At 52.0% G+C, this 19634-nt stretch overlaps 1 protein-coding gene across 1 annotated transcript in view; it reads left to right on the forward strand.

Annotated features, from left to right (window-relative positions):
• DDX11 (DEAD/H-box helicase 11) overlaps positions 1 to 19634 on the forward strand; it is a 37067-nt gene that overhangs the window by 3906 nt on the left and 13527 nt on the right. Inside the window, exons 4-11 of the mRNA XM_075276496.1 lie at positions 470 to 618; positions 1754 to 1796; positions 2492 to 2599; positions 3205 to 3292; positions 4282 to 4481; positions 5161 to 5313; positions 9552 to 9598; positions 14789 to 14868. Coding sequence (XP_075132597.1) covers positions 470 to 618; positions 1754 to 1796; positions 2492 to 2599; positions 3205 to 3292; positions 4282 to 4481; positions 5161 to 5313; positions 9552 to 9598; positions 14789 to 14868 — 868 coding nt within the window. The remainder of the gene's footprint in view (positions 1 to 469; positions 619 to 1753; positions 1797 to 2491; positions 2600 to 3204; positions 3293 to 4281; positions 4482 to 5160; positions 5314 to 9551; positions 9599 to 14788; positions 14869 to 19634) is intronic.

The raw sequence follows: 19634 nt of genomic DNA on the forward strand, positions 1-19634 counted from the left end.
GGGAGGGGACACTTCTTATAGTCTTAGGAAGCAGGAAAGTGGTGAAGTGAAAGGACCTGAGCAACGGTGACAGATTGTGACTGGGTCAGAACGTCTCCAACATGGCCGCTCTTGTGGGGGGTTCCAGTAGGGACAGCTAAGGCCGATGGGTTTGTGGGGTGCAGAGCTGTGTGAGATGTGCTGGAGAGGTAAGTCCAACGCACAGGGGCCGCAGCGAGTATCGTACAGGACTGGCCCTCGCTGCCACGTACCGCAGCACACCTGCAGAGGTCTCGTAGAGTCCGGGCCTTGTCTGACCAGCTCAGGAGGTGGACCCCACAATGTCAGGCAGGTGGTTTTAATGTCCACGCTGGGGGGGGGGGGGCGATAAATGTCTGACGTGAGATCTCTCCGCACCGGGGTTTCCTTCCTGCCGGATTCTGGATCTGAGCTTTTAACTTTCCCTTTTCTTCTTCCGCTTTGTCTCCAGAGGGAAGAAGAAGATGAGACGATCCGTCTTCTAAGACTCAGTCAGCAGATATTGTCCCCTGGAGGAGACGGCCCGGCCCTTGAACAGGGCGAGGAGGAGCTGGTCCTCGCCGAATACGAAAGTGACGAGGAAACTAAGAAAAGCGCAGAGTATGGCACTTGTAGTCCGCCAGGGAACGTATATTATAGATCCTTAAAGGGCTTAATTAGATTAATGGGGGAGGGGGGGTCTGAACACTTTGACTCCCGCTGGTCATGACAATGTGGGCCCAAAGTTCCCCAATCCAATGGAGCAACGTCTGGTGATCTCCAGCAGTCAGATAGAATGGCTTTACTCCATATAAATGGGAAACTTGGGGTCCCTTTTCTCATGATCAGTGAGGTCTCGGCAGCTGGCACCCCGCTGATCAGCTTCTTATCACTATCCTGTGACTAGGGGTTATAGTTCATTCTTGGGGCAATCCTCGAGTGTGACATAGATGTAGCATTCACCCCTTCCTGCCACATGGGGGCAGCAGACAGCTGATGACAGAGAATATTGCAGCGGCCACTACTGGAGAGATGTAGTATTACATGGTGCCCATTCACAGGTCTCTTTATGTTCATATTCCCTTAAAGGGGTTTTCCAGGGCTTAGTTATTGATATGATGTGATCGGTGGCGGCTGTGACATTACCTGGTCACATGGTACAGCCGCAGCTCAGTGATTGGGGCTAATCTGCAGTACCGAGCACAGCCACTACAATATGTACGGCGCTGTGCTTGGTATACGGTGAAGGGGCGTCAGCGCTCAGCTGATCTGGGGCGGTCCTGGATGTCAGACCATTACTAATAACATAACATTGATCCTTCCTAAGGAATGTGTCTTGGAAAATCCCTTTAATTTACAGATTCTCCTCTTTTATAGTATTTGCCCTTTACACTCTCCCGTTATTGTGCGGTTGTCACCGGCCGTAGCACGAGCTTTGGGGATTTGCCGCTGTAGTACGAGATGCGGTCTGACTGGCGTGTCACTTTCGGTGACAGAGCCTGTATGTCCGGAGAAGGCTTTGGATGTGAAGGTGCATGTCAGACGTCTGCTGCTCGCATCCTGCGCGACACGGCCTAACCAAGCTGTATAAATAAGCCTGGCATTTGCTTCCCACATTTACCTTTCAAGTGGCAGATGTCATGGTGGGTGACATGCCCGCAGCTGGCGGAGCCCAGACACGTTGTTAGGGGGGGCCGACGCTTTCTGCTCCGATCTTTAATATGTTTTTTTTACTTTTTTCCTCTTTTGCTGCCAGTCCGGATGATGATGAGGATTTTGAAGAAGAGCATGTGACTAAGGTGAGCCGTCCGTACCCCTTCACCTCCGCAGGGGGCAGGCACATGGGAGAATCTGACCTGAACCTATTCCTGCCGAGCTCCGAGCCCTTCAGTGCTGTGTCAGGAAACCCCTCGCCTAGTCACAGGCGCCAAAAAATAAAAGAACGCCATCTTTCTATAGATTGCCACAAGCGCACGGCCATTAACATCTCAGTTTACATCCTGCATTAACCATGCGTTTGCCAATGGATCAGCGACATCCTGTTCCGATAGTAATAGAATTTAGGTTTAACCAATTCAGGACCGGACCACTTTGCCTGGTTCAGGACTGGGCTCATGAATCCTAATTCTTTATATGCTGATCTGGGTCCTGGTGGATCTGGCAGATCCCGGGCCTGGTGGATCACATGACTGGCAGGGACCGTCCCTGCTTTCTCTATGGGAGGTCTGACTGTCATACGAGTTGCTTCCCTTGTCCTAGAGTCAGATGCCAAGCACCCAGGTATAGAGTCAATGGACGATTGGTCTGTGGTTAAAGGGAATGAGCACTAGACCACCTGACTGCATAGTATATCATGCTATATATTATAACGTGTTACAGGCCTGGGAATATCTTAGTCAGACTACAGGCGGGTGCGATGCAGACTCTAGGCTGCCATAAAGCAATGCACACGACTGCTCTTCTGTATAAGCAGCTTCTTCTGTTCCCCGCACAGATTTATTATTGCAGCCGCACTCACTCCCAGTTATCCCAGTTTGTCCACGAACTACAGAAAAGCCCTTTTGGAAAGGAGACCAGGCTGGTGTCGCTCGGCTCTCGTCAGGTAATCCCTTCTGCGTATTGTCACTGATTTATAGCGATGGTAAGGCCATGTTTGCATCTCATTTTTTGCACATAGAACATATGAGACGACTGTCATCCAAATTCATGTTGGACTAGCAGCTATCTCCCCTGACTCGCCCATATACATGCATGCTTGGCTTGGCTGACCAGGGTACGAGGCCAGACCTATGTACCGCTCAGCGCGGCTTCTCTAGTCTGTCTTCAAGACTTTCCTCTCCTTGACTGTAGTTATAAAGTTGTGAAGGAGAGTGATAAATATTGCCGCAGCCGCTCTCAGTCACCCGTGCAGCAGCCTGGCACATTTTAACATAATGTCCCCATTTGGGGGAGTCTATGTAGAGAAATGACTTGGTCCTCGTACAGAAGTCTCATTTGGTATTGCTGCTTTGTCACCAGTGAATATCACCTCCCCTGTAATATATGCAATGGTGCATACAATGCTAATAATAGCCCGACTATTATACAGAACCATCCCAATCCAAGGAGATGCAGAGGTTACAGCGGTGGTACGGAGCACGGGCCGCTCCCGGGGAGATGTCGTCACCTCTGTAGATGGCTCATGGATGTCTCTGTGTCTGTCCGCAGAACATGTGTGTAAATGCAGACGTGCGAGGCCTGGGCACCGTCCAGCTCATCAATGATCGCTGCATGGAGATGCAGAAGAACAAGCACGGTGAGTGGTGCACGGGAGGGGCGGCCTAAAACACACAGGGCCGGACGGTGCAAGTACCGGAGGGGATGATAGAAGGAAAGAGGCCAATCTTTTCACTGCTCACCAAGCACAGCGCCGTACATTGTATAGTGGTTTCACTTGGTATTGCAGCTCAGCCCCATTCACTTAAGTTGCAAACGGGCCACGAATGACTCCTATGACCTGTCAAGTGGTGCCATGATTAATATTCAACGAATAAAGTGGCTAATCTGAGGTGGTCCTGAGTATCGGACCCCTGCACTGATCCCAAGGATGGGTCATCAATATTTAGGTCCTGGAAAAAGTTGAATCCTCCTATCATGACAAGTCCCAGTAGTGTGTAGTGCTTGTGCCAGACCAGAATGGCAGGGCCCGCGGGTGCAGATCCGGGGGGTACAGATCCAGAGCATGCCGATACGGGAGGGTAAAGATCCAGGGCGTGCAGATTCAGGGGGTGCAGATCCAGAGCGTGCAGATCCAGAGCGTGCAGATCCAAGGCGTGCAGATGCAGAGCGTTCAGATCCCGGGGGGTGCAGATTCAGAGCATGCCGATACGGGAGGGTAAAGATCCAGGGCGTGCAGATTCGGGGGGTGCAGATCCAGAGCGTGCAGATCCAAGGCGTGCAGATGCAGAGCGTTCAGATCCCGGGGGGTACAGATTCAGAGCATGCCGATACGGGAGGGTAAAGATCCAGGGCGTGCAGATTCGGGGGGTGCAGATTCAGAGCGTGCAGATCCAGAGCGTTCAGATCCAGAGCGTGCAGATCCAGCGCGTGCGGATGTCTGATATCTCTTGGTGCTACCTTGTACAGTCGTCCCTTGCAGTGCACGGACTCCATAGTAGTCACCAGAATTCTCCTTGACATAACTTGCTTATTACCACGTTCTGCACTGTCTGAACAGCCTCTAATATCATAGAGCGTCTTCTCTGGTTTCTTGTCTATGAAATGTTTCTCTCTCTTTTATTCCAGATAAGAAGAGCGAGGAGCCAGAAGGGAAGAAGAAACGTGGAAGTCGCCTCACGTGTCCGTACTATGCCTATGACCAGATGCAGCATTTGCGGGATGAGATTCTTGTGGAGGTGAAAGACATTGAGCAGCTGGTATCGCAGGCTCGGGAGGTGAAGGCTTGCCCGTACTATGCCAGCCGCTATGCCATACCGGCTGCCCAGGTGAGCCCTCATTGGTCTAGTGGAATAAATGAGACTGATAAGGAGGACATTGGAGTAAGACATGCAGGGCCTCGGTGCAGACTGATGTGCAGTGTTATGTGTGCAACCTGTGTGACCCCCAGTAATGGAGAAGAGACCCCTCCCCATATGACATTGTGCAATTTGCATCACTATAATATCTAGCACATCACTTTATGATCAGTGGGGGGGGGCGCAGTCTGGGACCCTCGCCAATCCTAGTGTTTTGTTGTGATCCCTGCACAGTGTCGCCCCCTCACCTGATAATTGAATGCAGCTGGCAGCAGTTCCCTGTAAAACCAGGTAGCTGGGGTGGCGCTATGCAGGGAAAGCCTAGAAGAGGCCTGAGCACCAAAGGTTACACCTGCAGCTATCATAAAGCCCTGGCATGTTAGTAACACATCATTCATCTGTGAACGGCTCTAACCTGCAATACCAGACACAGCCTGTGATAAGAGAGGCGCTATTTCTCTTTATCCTGGTTATGTCTTTAATCATGATGGAGTTTAGGTCATCCATAAGAGTTTAGTGTATGTCCGGCGCCCGGGGCCACAACACTCCTACGAGGGCCACAATGTCAGCGCTGTTTGCAGCGACTATGTAACGTGACTATATTCTAAGTCTATATGGCGCGGTTATATCGTACGTCTGTGTCTTCCAGCTGGTCGTCCTTCCTTACCAAACACTACTCCACGACTCCACCAGGCGGGCATCGGGCATCAAGCTGAAGGACCAGGTGGTGATCATAGATGAAGCTCATAACCTGATAGACACCATTACTGGCATGTACAGCGCACAGGTGACCGGTGCTCAGGTGAGTCCTCCGCCTTCTGTCCTGACCAGGGTTATGTCAGGGGGTCACAGGACACCCCTGGGCTTCGGCCTACGCTCAGGCTGCCCCTGCCAGTGTATATTTGTATCCCCTTCACTGTATATACACAGCAGCCCCTGCTCGCGTCATAGTAATGGAGTTTGCCCGGAATATCCCTTTAAGGTAATTCTCTGCCGCCTAGATACGTGTATATAGTATAACCACTATTATACATCTATCTCTGACATATTAGACCCCGCCTGCACCGACCTTGTCCCACCTGCGGGTGGTGCTCTTCTCTCTACGGTGGAGGCAGCAGTAATAGGTTCATTACCAGCGCAGACTTTTCTCTCGTTCGGCCATTTTTTTTTATACCTCAGATAAAAGGAAAATATTAATTAGAATAGAAGAGGAAGCGTCTGCCGCGTGTAATTGGCTTTATCGTCCCCGGGGGGCAGTTTTTGCTTCTGTCAGACCTAACAAAGTTCTAAAAACAGTTCTGGTGTGAATGAAGTCTGATGAATGTATTCTGTGCGTGTCATATGGCCGTGATGAATAAGTCGGGAGATAGAACGGAAGGATGAGCGGCGCTGGCTCTTGTGCTTCAGTGGTTAATGGTCCGGAGCGGAGGTGACGGCGCTCATGGGGTTAATGCCGTAACGTTAAAGGGGACTTATATATGACGTATCAGGATAGGTCCTTAAAGGGGTTGTCTGGGGGTTGGTAATTTACTTACCTTTCCCCGATTATTGCAGATGTTGGACCTGGGGGGGGTTCAGGCCACGTCACAACCACCACTGGGTCATGTGATCTAAAATGGTGGTGGTCAGCCTTTCAGGTTGCTCCACCCCCTCCGCCACTGATCTCACCGATGCTATGGGGGCCGTCCTTATTATAGTCAGCCACACCCCAGGGGGCGGAGCAAACCAAGAGGCTGAATGCTGCTTCGTGTCACATGACCCAGGGGTCGTGACCTGGCCGGAACACCCGGGTCCATCATCTGCAATAACCTGGTACAAGTAAGTAAATGACCCCTTTAACATGGTATTGGTGGGGGGTTGTGACCTCTTCCCAGGGCCAATGACGTCTCAATCATTGGTCACATGGTACAGCAGCAGCTCAGTCCCATTCAAGTACCAAGCATGGCCCCTCCAATGTGTTTAGTGAAGGGGCTGCAGAGCTGACTGATCTACAGGGGTCCCGGGACCTCGAGCCCCTACCGATCACATAGTAGTGACCCATCCTAAAGGTAGGGTATAAGTATATATGTCCAGGGGTATAGCTATGGGGGTGCAGCAGTAGCGGCCCCTTCCGTCCATGTATTATCAGGGGCTCGGGACAGGCCTGTTACACTACCTGGGCTCACTGCTGGACATTATTGAGTCTGCGCAGGCGCGGGTGGTGCACGGACATCCTTCATGCGCTTCAGCCACAGACCCGGGACGTGCACGTGAATCCTATGTCAAAAAACTAATAAAGTTTCAGCCTCTTAGGCCCCAAACTCTCTGGTCATGAAGGAGTTAAAGTAAATGACTACTAGAACCTCAGATTTGCACATTTCCGCCGCTCCGCTTTCCCTCGACCTCTGGTCATTACATATAATAGAGGACCGGGACGCGGTGCGGACGGCGCAGTCGCAGGTTCCCCTGGGGCCGGGCGTTTAATAACTTTTCTATTTAGATTAGTAAATCCCATTTCTTTCCCTACAGAAGTTGTTTCGGGGCTTCGATCGGCCACTTGTTAATCCGATTCCCGCCCAGAGCGTTTGTCGCCGTCCTTACGCTGGAAGCCGCGCAGAAAAGCAATATATTTTTGATGAAGCTGTAATTGGTTTTCTGGCTGAGTGAACAAATGGCGCCATTCTCCTTGACCAATTGTATTTGTTTTTAGCATATCAATGCCGGGGCCGGCGGGGGTCGCGTCCGCCATTTACATTTATATAATCCCGCACATCTGGAGGGGCGAGAAGCCTATTAATAGGGGCGCCTGCTCAGACCTGCCGAGGACGCACCGCGGGGTGTCACTAATAAAGGCCGCGCGAACAGATGCGACGTCTTCTGCCAGACACAGCCTTTACTTACAGGTGACTTGTGTGCAGCGAGGACTTACGGGAAAAGGAGGAAGGACGTCATCTGGTGCCTGACATGTCCTGGAAGTGTAAGGGTTAATGGATGCGGCCTACCTTATATAGAGGACGCACGAATCTGAGGAGCGGGGCTTGTGCAGGCGCCATCTTTATATCTGGTATATACATGTGTATACTGGTACAGGCGCCATCTTTATATCTGGTGTATACATGTGTATACTGGTACAGGCGCCATCTTTATATCTGGTATATACACATGTATACTTGTACAGGCGCCATCTTTATATCTGGTATATACACGTGTATACTTGTACGGACGCCATCTTTATATCTGGTATATACATGTGTATACTGGTACAGGCGCCATCTTTATATCTGGTGTATACATGTGTATACTGGTACAGGCGCCATCTTTATATCTGGTATATACATGTGTATACTGGTACAGGTGCCATCTTTATATCTGGTGTATACACGTGTATACTTGTACTGGCGCCATCTTTATATCTGGTATATACATGTGTATACTGGTATGGGCGCCATCTTTATATCTGGTGTATACACATGTATACTTGTACGGACGCCATCTTTTTATCTGGTATATACATGTGTATACTGGTACAGGCGCCATCTTTATATCTGGTGTATACATGTGTATACTTGTACAGGCCGTGTTCAGTTGCGTCTGATTTGTCCGTTGCAGGAACGCTACGGTGCGTGCACTGAACCTGATCCCCATAGTATACAGTGCAGTATATACCGTATATACCCCTCCTGCCCCAGATGTCGCCTCTGCCGTTTCCCGGGCACTTCTGATGCTTGGACTGACTAGAGATGGAGTCATGGAAGGTTCCGGATCTCAGCGCGGGCAGACACGTCCGCTTTATATATTAAACATGCATTGACGTGAGTGTGGCTGAGTGAGTGACGGAGACGACGCTTTCCTGTCCCCGCCGGGAATACGGCTCTTAGGGGGCGATATCTTTTATTGATGGCTTTATTTTTACACCCACCACATCACTTTTTTAGTCTTTTCTCACTTTAAGAAGTTCTCGTCTTAAAGGAGCCGTCACCCCAAATCTCTTCACAGAAGACGCTCCGCAGACACTCGAGGTCAGGTCACATTATGTCTTCAAAACTGCCCCCTGTTTCCAATAGGGGGCGGTGTCTGACCAAAACCATGCCAGTAAGTGAATCAGATTATTCCAACGGGAATGGGGGGGGGGATTCATCATTGTGGTTACACCCAATAGTCACCTCCCCTGCTTTTCCAAACATGGACAGGCCCAGAGGTAGGTTTAAAGGATGACAAAATCTAGGGCAGGTCCTGGGGCTGATGCAAATTCGGGCCCCAGGAGGCTACACCTTACCTATGTTGAGGGGCTTCCTCACCCTGAATTAAGGGCTCCCACAGGACCTGTCCCCAATCCCCCTGTGAACTCAGCCGAACATTTCTCACAGCTGAGAGTTTGTTACAGTTGTCGCCGGTTTAGATAATATGAACTGAACAGACGCAACTCCGGACTGATACACTGTAACAAACCCTCAGCACAGAGATGGAGGCTGCACCTTATATGTAGCTTGGATATAGTTGTAACAAACCTTCAGCTGTGATAAGTACCCGGTATCTCATGGGGGCGCACAATATTAATGTCACAGCCGAAATTTGCCAGGTCTGACATAAGACAAGTGGAGAGGGGACAACCTGCAGCAGTCTGGAGGAAAGCAGGTAGGTTGTTGTATCAGCAAGACCCTGACCTGAGCTATACCGCCAGCAGGTAAGGGGCTACCAGAGGGGCGGTGGGTACTTATAATGGGGGGGTGAACACGTTCCATCTGCTGTCAGGAATTAAACATTGGCACCCGCTCTCTCGCCCCTTCCCGCCTTATTATACGACTCTTCAGGGCGTCTGAAATTGCAGCTAATTGTTGCGCTCGCTATTCAGGCCGCTCGGCGTCGTGTCCTGCAGGTCCGGCCTCCGATTCTGTCCTCACATAAACATCTTGTCGGAGATTCAGAGTCCCCGGTTCTGCCGCAAAGCACAGAGTAATTACAGTGTCCTTCCCGCGCCTCTGCGCTGTGTTTTTGGCCGGACTCCACGCCTCCCCTGTGATTCCTGAGACTGCACTGACTCTCTTGTCTGTTTCGTTTCAGTTGTGTCAGGCGCACTCCCAGCTGGCGCAGTACATGGAGAGATACAGGTATTTGTCGTAATGAGACTGTAATTGGCGCTGTAATCTGCTCTCTCCTACGTGTTCATTTCCCTGGTAATTTTCCTCCATTACTGGAGATGACAGATCTCGCTCGCTCCAGCTGTGGCAGAGAAACCACAATGTTTGTATTTATTTTCTTATTCCTTGTACAAGTTCTTGTCTGTCCTTTATACGTGTGTGATGTCCTGCCAGCGGAGAAGCCAGAAGTAATGGAAGTCAGACAGAAAACCCTTCTTATGTAGCGATAAACAGATCTGCAGACCCTCAACACATTCCCTGACATTGTCCTGTATTATACTGCAGAGCTGCGCTCACTATTCTGCTGGTGCAGTCACTGTGTACATACATTACATTACTTATCCTGTATTATACTCCAGAGCTGCGCTCACTATTCTGCTGGTGCAGTCACTGTGTACATACATTACATTACTTATCCTGTATTATACCCCAGAGCTGCACTCACTATTCTGCTGGTGCAGTCACTGTGTACATACATTACATCACTTATCCTGTATTATACCCCAGAGCTGCGCTCACTATTCTGCTGGTACAGTCACTGTGTACATACATTACATTACTTATCCTGTATTATACTCCAGAGCTGCGCTCACTATTCTGCCGGTCACTGTGTACATACATTACATTACTTATCCTGTATTATACTCCAGAGCTGCGCTCACTATTCTGCTGGTACAGTCACTGTGTACATACATTATATTACTTATCCTGTATTATACTCCAGAGCTGCGCTCACCATTCTGCTGGTGCAGTCACTGTGTACATACATTACATTACTTATCCTGTATTATACCTCAGAGCTGCGCTCACTACTCTGCTGGTGCAGCCACTGTGTACATACATTACATTACTTATCCTGTATTATACCCCAGAGCTGCGCTCACCATTCTGCTGGTGCAGTCACTGTGTACATACATTACATTACTTATCCTGTATTATACCTCAGAGCTGCGCTCACTACTCTGCTGGTACAGCCACTGTGTACATACATTACATTACTTATCCTGTATTATACCTCAGAGCTGCGCTCACTATTCTTCTGGTGCAGCCACTGTGTACATACATTACATTACTTATCCTGTATTATACCTCAGAGCTGCGCTCACTATTCTGCTGGTACAGTCACTGTGTACATACATTACATTACTTATCCTGTATTATACTCCAGAGCTGCGCTCACTATTCTGCTGGTGCAGTCACTGTGTACATACATTACATTACTTATCCTGTATGATACTCCAGAGCTGCGCTCACTATTCTGCTGGTGCAGTCACTGTGTACATACATTACATTACTTATCCTGTATTATACTCCAGAGCTGCGCTCACTATTCTGCTGGTACAGTCACTGTGTACATACATTACATTACTTATCCTGTATTATACTCCAGAGCTGCGCTCACTATTCTGCTGGTACAGTCACTGTGTACATACATTACATTACTTATCCTGTATTATACCCCAGAGCTGCGCTCACTATTCTGCTGGTGCAGTCACTGTGTACATACATTACATTACTTATCCTGTATTATACTCCAGAGCTGCGCTCACTATTCTGCTGGTGCAGTCACTGTGTACATACATTACATTACTTATCCTGTATTTTACTCCAGAGCTGCGCTCACTATTCTGCTGGTGCAGTCACTGTGTACATACATTACATTACTTATCCTGTATTATACCCCAGAGCTGCGCTCACTATTCTGCTGGTGCAGTCACTGTGTACATACATTACATTACTTATCCTGTATTATACTCCAGAGCTGCGCTCACTATTCTGCTGGTGCAGTCGCTGTGTACATACATTACATTACTTATCCTGTATTATACTCCAGAGCTGCGCTCACTATTCTGCTGGTACAGTCACTGTGTACATACATTACATTACTTATCCTGTATTATACTCCAGAGCTGCGCTCACTATTCTGCTGGTGCAGTCACTGTGTACATACATTACATTACTTATCCTGTATTATACTCCAGAGCTGCGCTCACTATTCTGCTGGAGCAGTCACTGTGTACATACATTACATTACTTATCCTGTATTATACTGCAGAGCTGCGCTCACTAGTCTGCTGGTGCAGTCACTGTGTACATACATTACATTACTTATCCTGTATTACACTCCAGAGCTGCGCTCACTATTCTGCTGGTGCAGTCACTGTGTACATACATTACATTACTTATCCTGTATTATACTCCAGAGCTGCGCTCACTATTCTGCTGGTACAGTCACTGTGTACATACATTACATTACTTATCCTGTATTACACTCCAGAGCTGCGCTCACTATTCTGCTGGTACAGTCACTGTGTACATACATTACATTACTTATCCTGTATTATACTCCAGAGCTGCGCTCACTATTCTGCTGGTACAGTCACTGTGTACATACATTACATTACTTATCCTGTATTATACTCCAGAGCTGCACTCACTATTCTGCTGGTGCAGTCACTGTGTACATAATTACATTACTTATCCTGTATTATACTCCAGAGCTGCACTCACTATTCTGCTGGTGCAGTCACTGTGTACATACATTACATTACTTATTCTGTATTATACTCCAGAGCTGTGCTCACTATTCTGCTGGTACAGTCACTGTGTACATACATTACATTACTTATCCTGTATTATACTCCAGAGCTGCGCTCACTATTCTGCTGGTGCAGTCACTGTGTACATACATTACTTATCCTGTATTATACTCCAGAGCTGCACTCACTATTCTGCTGGTGCAGTCACTGTGTACATACATTACATTACTTATCCTGTATTATACTCCAGAGCTGCGCTCACTATTCTGCTGGTACAGTCACTGTGTACATACATTACATTACTTATCCTGTATTATACTCCAGAGCTGTGCTCACTATTCTGCTGGTACAGTCACTGTGTACATACATTACATTACTTATCCTGTATTATACTCCAGAGCTGCGCTCACTATTCTGCTGGTGCAGTCACTGTGTACATACATTACATTACTTATCCTGTATTATACAGCAGAGCTGCGCTCACTATTCTGCTGGTGCAGTCACTGTGTACATACATTACATTACTTATCCTGTATTATACTCCAGAGCTGCGCTCACTATTCTGCTGGTGCAGTCACTGTGTACATACATTACATTACTTATCCTGTATTATACTCCAGAGCTGCGCTCACTATTCTGCTGGTGCAGTCACTGTGTACATACATTACATTACTTATCCTGTATTATACTCCAGAGCTGCGCTCACTATTCTGCTGGTGCAGTCACTGTGTACATACATTACATTACTTATCCTATATTATACTCCAGAGCTGCGCTCACTATTCTGCTGGTGCAGTCACTGTGTACATACATTACATTACTTATCCTGTATTATACTCCAGAGCTGCGCTCACTATTCTGCTGGTACAGTCACTGTGTACATACATTACATTACTTATCCTGTATTATACCCCAGAGCTGCGCTCACTATTCTGCTGGTGCAGTCACTGTGTACATACATTACATTACTTATCCTGTATTATACTCCAGAGCTGCGCTCACTATTCTGCTGGTGCAGTCACTGTGTACATACATTACATTACTTATCCTGTATTATACTCCAGAGCTGCGCTCACTATTCTGCTGGTGAAGTCACTGTGTACATACATTACATTACTTATCCTGTATTATACTCCAGAGCTGCGCTCACTATTCTGCTGGTGCAGTCACTGTGTACATACATTACATTACTTATCCTGTATTATACAGCAGAGCTGCGCTCACTATTCTGCTGGTGCAGTCACTGTGTACATACATTACATTACTTATCCTGTATTATACCCCGGAGCTGTGCTCACTATTCTGCTGGTGCAGTCACTGTGTACATACATTACATTACTTATCCTGTATTATACCCCAGAGCTGCGCTCACTATTCTGCTGCTGCAGTCACTGTGTACATACATTACATTACTTATCCTGTATTATACCCCAGAGCTGCGCTCACTATTCTGCTGGTACAGTCACTGTGTACATACATTACATTACTTATCCTGTATTATACTCCAGAGCTGCGCTCACTATTCTGCTGGTACAGTCACTGTGTACATACATTACATTACTTATCCTGTATTATACTCCAGAGCTGCGCTCACTATTCTGCTGGTACAGTCACTGTGTACATACATTACATTACTTATCCTGTATTATACTCCAGAGCTGCGCTCACTATTCTGCTGGTACAGTCACTGTGTACATACATTACATTACTTATCCTGTATTATACTCCAGAGCTGCGCTCACTATTCTGCTGGTACAGTCACTGTGTACATACATTACATTACTTATCCTGTATTATACTCCAGAGCTGCGCTCACTATTCTGCTGGTGCAGTCACTGTGTACATACATTACATTACTTATCCTGTATTATACTCCAGAGCTGCGCTCACTATTCTGCTGGTGCAGTCACTGTGTACATACATTACATTACTTATCCTGTATTATACAGCAGAGCTGCGCTCACTATTCTGCTGGTTGTGAGATCTCAGCTAAACGAGCGCAGCTCTGGACATGACTTTATATGTCTAGAAGCAGAGCACATTATGCTGGGGGGTATAATATGATGCTGGGGGGGGTATAATATGCTGGGGGGGTATAATATGATGCTGGGGGGGGTATAATATGATGCTGGGGGGGGTATAATATGCTGGGGGGGTATAATATGATGCTGGGGGGGGTATAATATGCTGGGGGGGGGTATAATATGATGCTGGGGGGGGTATAATATGCTGGGGGGGTATAATATGCTGGGGGGGGGTATAATATGATGCTGGGGGGGGTATAATATGCTGGGGGGGTATAATATGATGCTGGGGGGGGTATAATATGCTGGGGGGGTATAATATGCTGGGGGGGTATAATATGCTGGGGGGGGTATAATATGCTGGGGGGGGTATAATATGATGCTGGGGGGGTATAATATGCTGGGGGGGGGGTATAATATGATGCTGGGGGGGGGTATAATATGATGCTGGGGGGGGGTATAATATGATGCTGGGGGGGGGGGGTATAATATGCTGGGGGGGGGGGTATAATATGCTGGGGGGGGTACTGTATAATATATTGGTGTTATGATTCGGTGAATGATCTTCCAATTGGGATCTTTTAACCCTTTCTTAGGAGTCGTCTTAAGGCCAAGAACCTGATGTACATAAAGCAGCTCCTGTTCCTGCTGGAGAAGTTTGTGGGCGCCCTCGGAGGTGAGGCTGTCTCATGTCTTTGTAGGACAGTCGGTTACACAGCGCCACACGCAGGCTGGCAGAGGCATTACCGCCGCGTTCTCACCATATGCTTCATTAGGAAGTGATTAGACGCCCCCGGTACGCGGAGCGCTGACAACATGTGCTGGATACAAACCCTCTGACTGTCACAGATCCTGGCGCCCCTGCAGAGTACAGTAGGATGGGGGGGGGGGGGGTGCGGAGTGCTGCCAAGACAAGCGCTGCCTATTCAAGACAGATGGTGCGTCTTAGAAAGCCAGACAGGAGAATCCATGTACTGTACACCAGAGAGGCGGCCATGTCTGACACTGAGCTGAGAATGTCCTCTGACAACTCTTATGGGGAGAGAAGTCTGATGAGGACCAACCCCGACTACTGCTCAGACCCCCGACTTCCCGGACCCCCGACTACTGCTCAGACCCCCGACTTCCCGGACCCCCGACTACTGCTCAGACCCCCCGACTACTGCTCAGACCCCCGACTACTGCTCAGACCCCCGACTACTGCCCGGACCCCCCGACTACTGCCCGGACCCCCGACTACTGCTCAGACCCCCGACTACTGCTCAGACCCCCGACTACTGCTCAGACCCCCGACTACTGCCCGGACCCCCCGACTACTGCCCGGACCCCCGACTACTGCTCCGACCCCCGACTACTGCTCCGACCCCCGACTACTGCTCCGACCCCCGACTACTGCTCCGACCCCCGACTACTGCTCAGACCCCCCGACTACTGCTCAGACCCCCCGACTACTGCTCCGACCCCCGACTACTGCTCACACCCCCGACTACTGCTCACACCCCCGACTACTGCTCACACCCCCGACTACTGCTCACACCCCCGACTACTGCTCACACCCCCGACTACTGCTCAGACCCCCGACTACTGCTCAGACCCCCGACTACTGCTCAGACCCCCCGACTACTGCTCGGACCCCCCGACTACTGCTCGGACCCCCGACTACTGCTCAGACCCCCGACTACTGCTCGGACCCCCCGACTACTGCTCGGACCCCCCGACTACTGCTCGGACCCCCCGACTACTGCTCGGACCCCCCGACTACTGCTCAGACCCCCGACTACTGCTCAGACCCCCGACTACTGCTCCGACCCCCGACTACTGCTCCGACCCCCGACTACTGCTCAGACCCCCCGACTACTGCTCAGACCCCCCGACTACTGCTCCGACCCCCGACTACTGCTCAGACCCCCGACTACTGCTCACACCCCCGACTACTGCTCACACCCCCGACTACTGCTCACACCCCCGACTACTGCTCACACCCCCGACTACTGCTCAGACCCCCCGACTACTGCTCAGACCCCCGACTACTGCTCAGACCCCCGACTACTGCTCAGACCCCCCGACTACTGCTCGGACCCCCCGACTACTGCTCGGACCCCCGACTACTGCTCAGACCCCCGACTACTGCTCGGACCCCCCGACTACTGCTCGGACCCCCCGACTACTGCTCGGACCCCCCGACTACTGCTCGGACCCCCCGACTACTGCTCAGACCCCCGACTACTGCTCAGACCCCCGACTACTGCTCACACCCCCGACTACTGCTCAGACCCCCGACTACTGCTCAGACCCCCGACTACTGCTCAGACCCCCCGACTACTGCTCAGACCCCCGACTACTGCTCAGACCCCCCGACTACTGCTCAGACCCCCCGACTACTGCTCAGACCCCCGACTACTGCTCAGACCCCCCGACTACTGCTCAGACCCCCGACTACTGCTCAGACCCCCCGACTACTGCTCAGACCCCCCGACTACTGCTCAGACCCCCCGACTACTGCTCAGACCCCCCGACTACTGCTCAGACCCCCCGACTACTGCTCGGACCCCCCGACTACTGCTCGGACCCCCCGACTACTGCTCGGACCCCCCGACTACTGCTCGGACCCCCCGACTACTGCTCGGACCCCCCGACTACTGCTCGGACCCCCCGACTACTGCTCGGACCCCCCGACTACTGCTCGGACCCCCCGACTACTGCTCGGACCCCCCGACTACTGCTCAGACCCCCGACTACTGCTCAGACCCCCGACTACTGCTCAGACCCCCGACTACTGCTCACACCCCCGACTACTGCTCAGACCCCCCGACTACTGCTCAGACCCCCGACTACTGCTCAGACCCCCCGACTACTGCTCAGACCCCCGACTACTGCTCAGACCCCCGACTACTGCTCACACCCCCCGACTACTGCTCAGACCCCCCGACTACTGCTCAGACCCCCCGACTACTGCTCAGACCCCCGACTACTGCTCAGACCCCCCGACTACTGCTCAGACCCCCGACTACTGCTCAGACCCCCGACTACTGCTCGGACCCCCGACTACTGCTCAGACCCCCGACTACTGCTCAGACCCCCGACTACTGCTCAGTCCCCCGACTACTGCTCAGACCCCCCGACTACTGCTCAGACCCCCGACTACTGCTCAGACCCCCGACTACTGCTCACACCCCCCGACTACTGCCCGGACCCCCGACTACTGCTCAGACCCCCGACTACTGCTCACACCCCCGACTACTGCTCAGACCCCCCGACTACTGCTCAGACCCCCGACTACTGCTCAGACCCCCGACTACTGCTCAGACCCCCCGACTACTGCTCAGACCCCCCGACTACTGCTCAGACCCCCCGACTACTGCTCAGACCCCCGACTACTGCTCAGACCCCCCGACTACTGCTCAGACCCCCCGACTACTGCTCAGACCCCCCGACTACTGCTCGGACCCCCGACTACTGCTCCGACCCCCGACTACTGCTCCGACCCCCGACTACTGATCAGACCCCCCGACTACTACTCAGACCCCCCGACTACTGCTCACACCCCCGACTACTGCTCAGACCCCCCGACTACTGCTCAGACCCCCCGACTACTGCTCAGACCCCCCGACTACTGCCCGGACCCCCGACTACTGCTCAGACCCCCGACTACTGCTCAGACCCCCGACTACTGCTCAGACCCCCGACTACTGCTCAGACCCCCCGACTACTGCTCACACCCCCGACTACTGCTCAGACCCCCGACTACTGCTCACACCCCCGACTACTGCTCAGACCCCCCGACTACTGCTCAGACCCCCCGACTACTGCTCAGACCCCCCGACTACTGCTCAGACCCCCCGACTACTGCTCAGACCCCCCGACTACTGCTCAGACCCCCCGACTACTGCTCAGACCCCCGACTACTGCTCAGACCCCCCGACTACTGCTCAGACCCCCGACTACTGCTCAGACCCCCGACTACTGCTCACACCCCCCGACTACTGCTCAGACCCCCCGACTACTGCTCAGACCCCCCGACTACTGCTCAGACCCCCGACTACTGCTCAGACCCCCGACTACTGCTCACACCCCCCGACTACTGCTCAGACCCCCCGACTACTGCTCAGACCCCCGACTACTGCTCAGACCCCCCGACTACTGCTCAGACCCCCCGACTACTGCTCAGACCCCCCGACTACTGCTCGGACCCCCGACTACTGCTCCGACCCCCGACTACTGCTCCGACCCCCGACTACTGATCAGACCCCCCGACTACTACTCAGACCCCCCGACTACTGCTCACACCCCCGACTACTGCTCAGACCCCCGACTACTGATCAGACCCCCCGACTACTACTCAGACCCCCCGACTACTGCTCACACCCCCGACTACTGCTCAGACCCCCCGACTACTGCTCAGACCCCCCGACTACTGCTCAGACCCCCCGACTACTGCCCGGACCCCCGACTACTGCTCAGACCCCCGACTACTGCTCAGACCCCCGACTACTGCTCAGACCCCCGACTACTGCTCAGACCCCCCGACTACTGCTCACACCCCCGACTACTGCTCAGACCCCCGACTACTGCTCAGACCCCCGACTACTGCTCAGACCCCCGACTACTGCTCAGACCCCCGACTACTGCTCAGACCCCCCGACTACTGCTCACACCCCCGACTACTGCTCAGACCCCCGACTACTGCTCACACCCCCGACTACTGCTCAGACCCCCCGACTACTGCTCAGACCCCCCGACTACTGCTCAGACCCCCCGACTACTGCTCAGACCCCCCGACTACTGCTCAGACCCCCCGACTACTGCTCAGACCCCCCGACTACTGCTCAGACCCCCGACTACTGCTCAGACCCCCCGACTACTGCTCAGACCCCCGACTACTGCTCAGACCCCCGACTACTGCTCACACCCCCCGACTACTGCTCAGACCCCCCGACTACTGCTCAGACCCCCCGACTACTGCTCAGACCCCCGACTACTGCTCAGACCCCCGACTACTGCTCAGACCCCCCGACTACTGCTCAGACCCCCGACTACTGCTCAGACCCCCGACTACTGCTCAGTCCCCCGACTACTGCTCAGACCCCCCGACTACTGCTCAGACCCCCGACTACTGCTCAGACCCCCGACTACTGCTCACACCCCCCGACTACTGCCCGGACCCCCGACTACTGCTCAGACCCCCGACTACTGCTCACACCCCCGACTACTGCTCAGACCCCCCGACTACTGCTCAGACCCCCGACTACTGCTCAGACCCCCGACTACTGCTCAGACCCCCCGACTACTGCTCAGACCCCCCGACTACTGCTCAGACCCCCCGACTACTGCTCAGACCCCCGACTACTGCTCAGACCCCCCGACTACTGCTCAGACCCCCCGACTACTGCTCAGACCCCCCGACTACTGCTCGGACCCCCGACTACTGCTCCGACCCCCGAC

The sequence above is a fragment of the Leptodactylus fuscus genome, chromosome 5, assembly GCF_031893055.1.
Source record: "Leptodactylus fuscus isolate aLepFus1 chromosome 5, aLepFus1.hap2, whole genome shotgun sequence".
In the NCBI taxonomy this organism is placed as follows: domain Eukaryota; kingdom Metazoa; phylum Chordata; class Amphibia; order Anura; family Leptodactylidae; genus Leptodactylus; species Leptodactylus fuscus.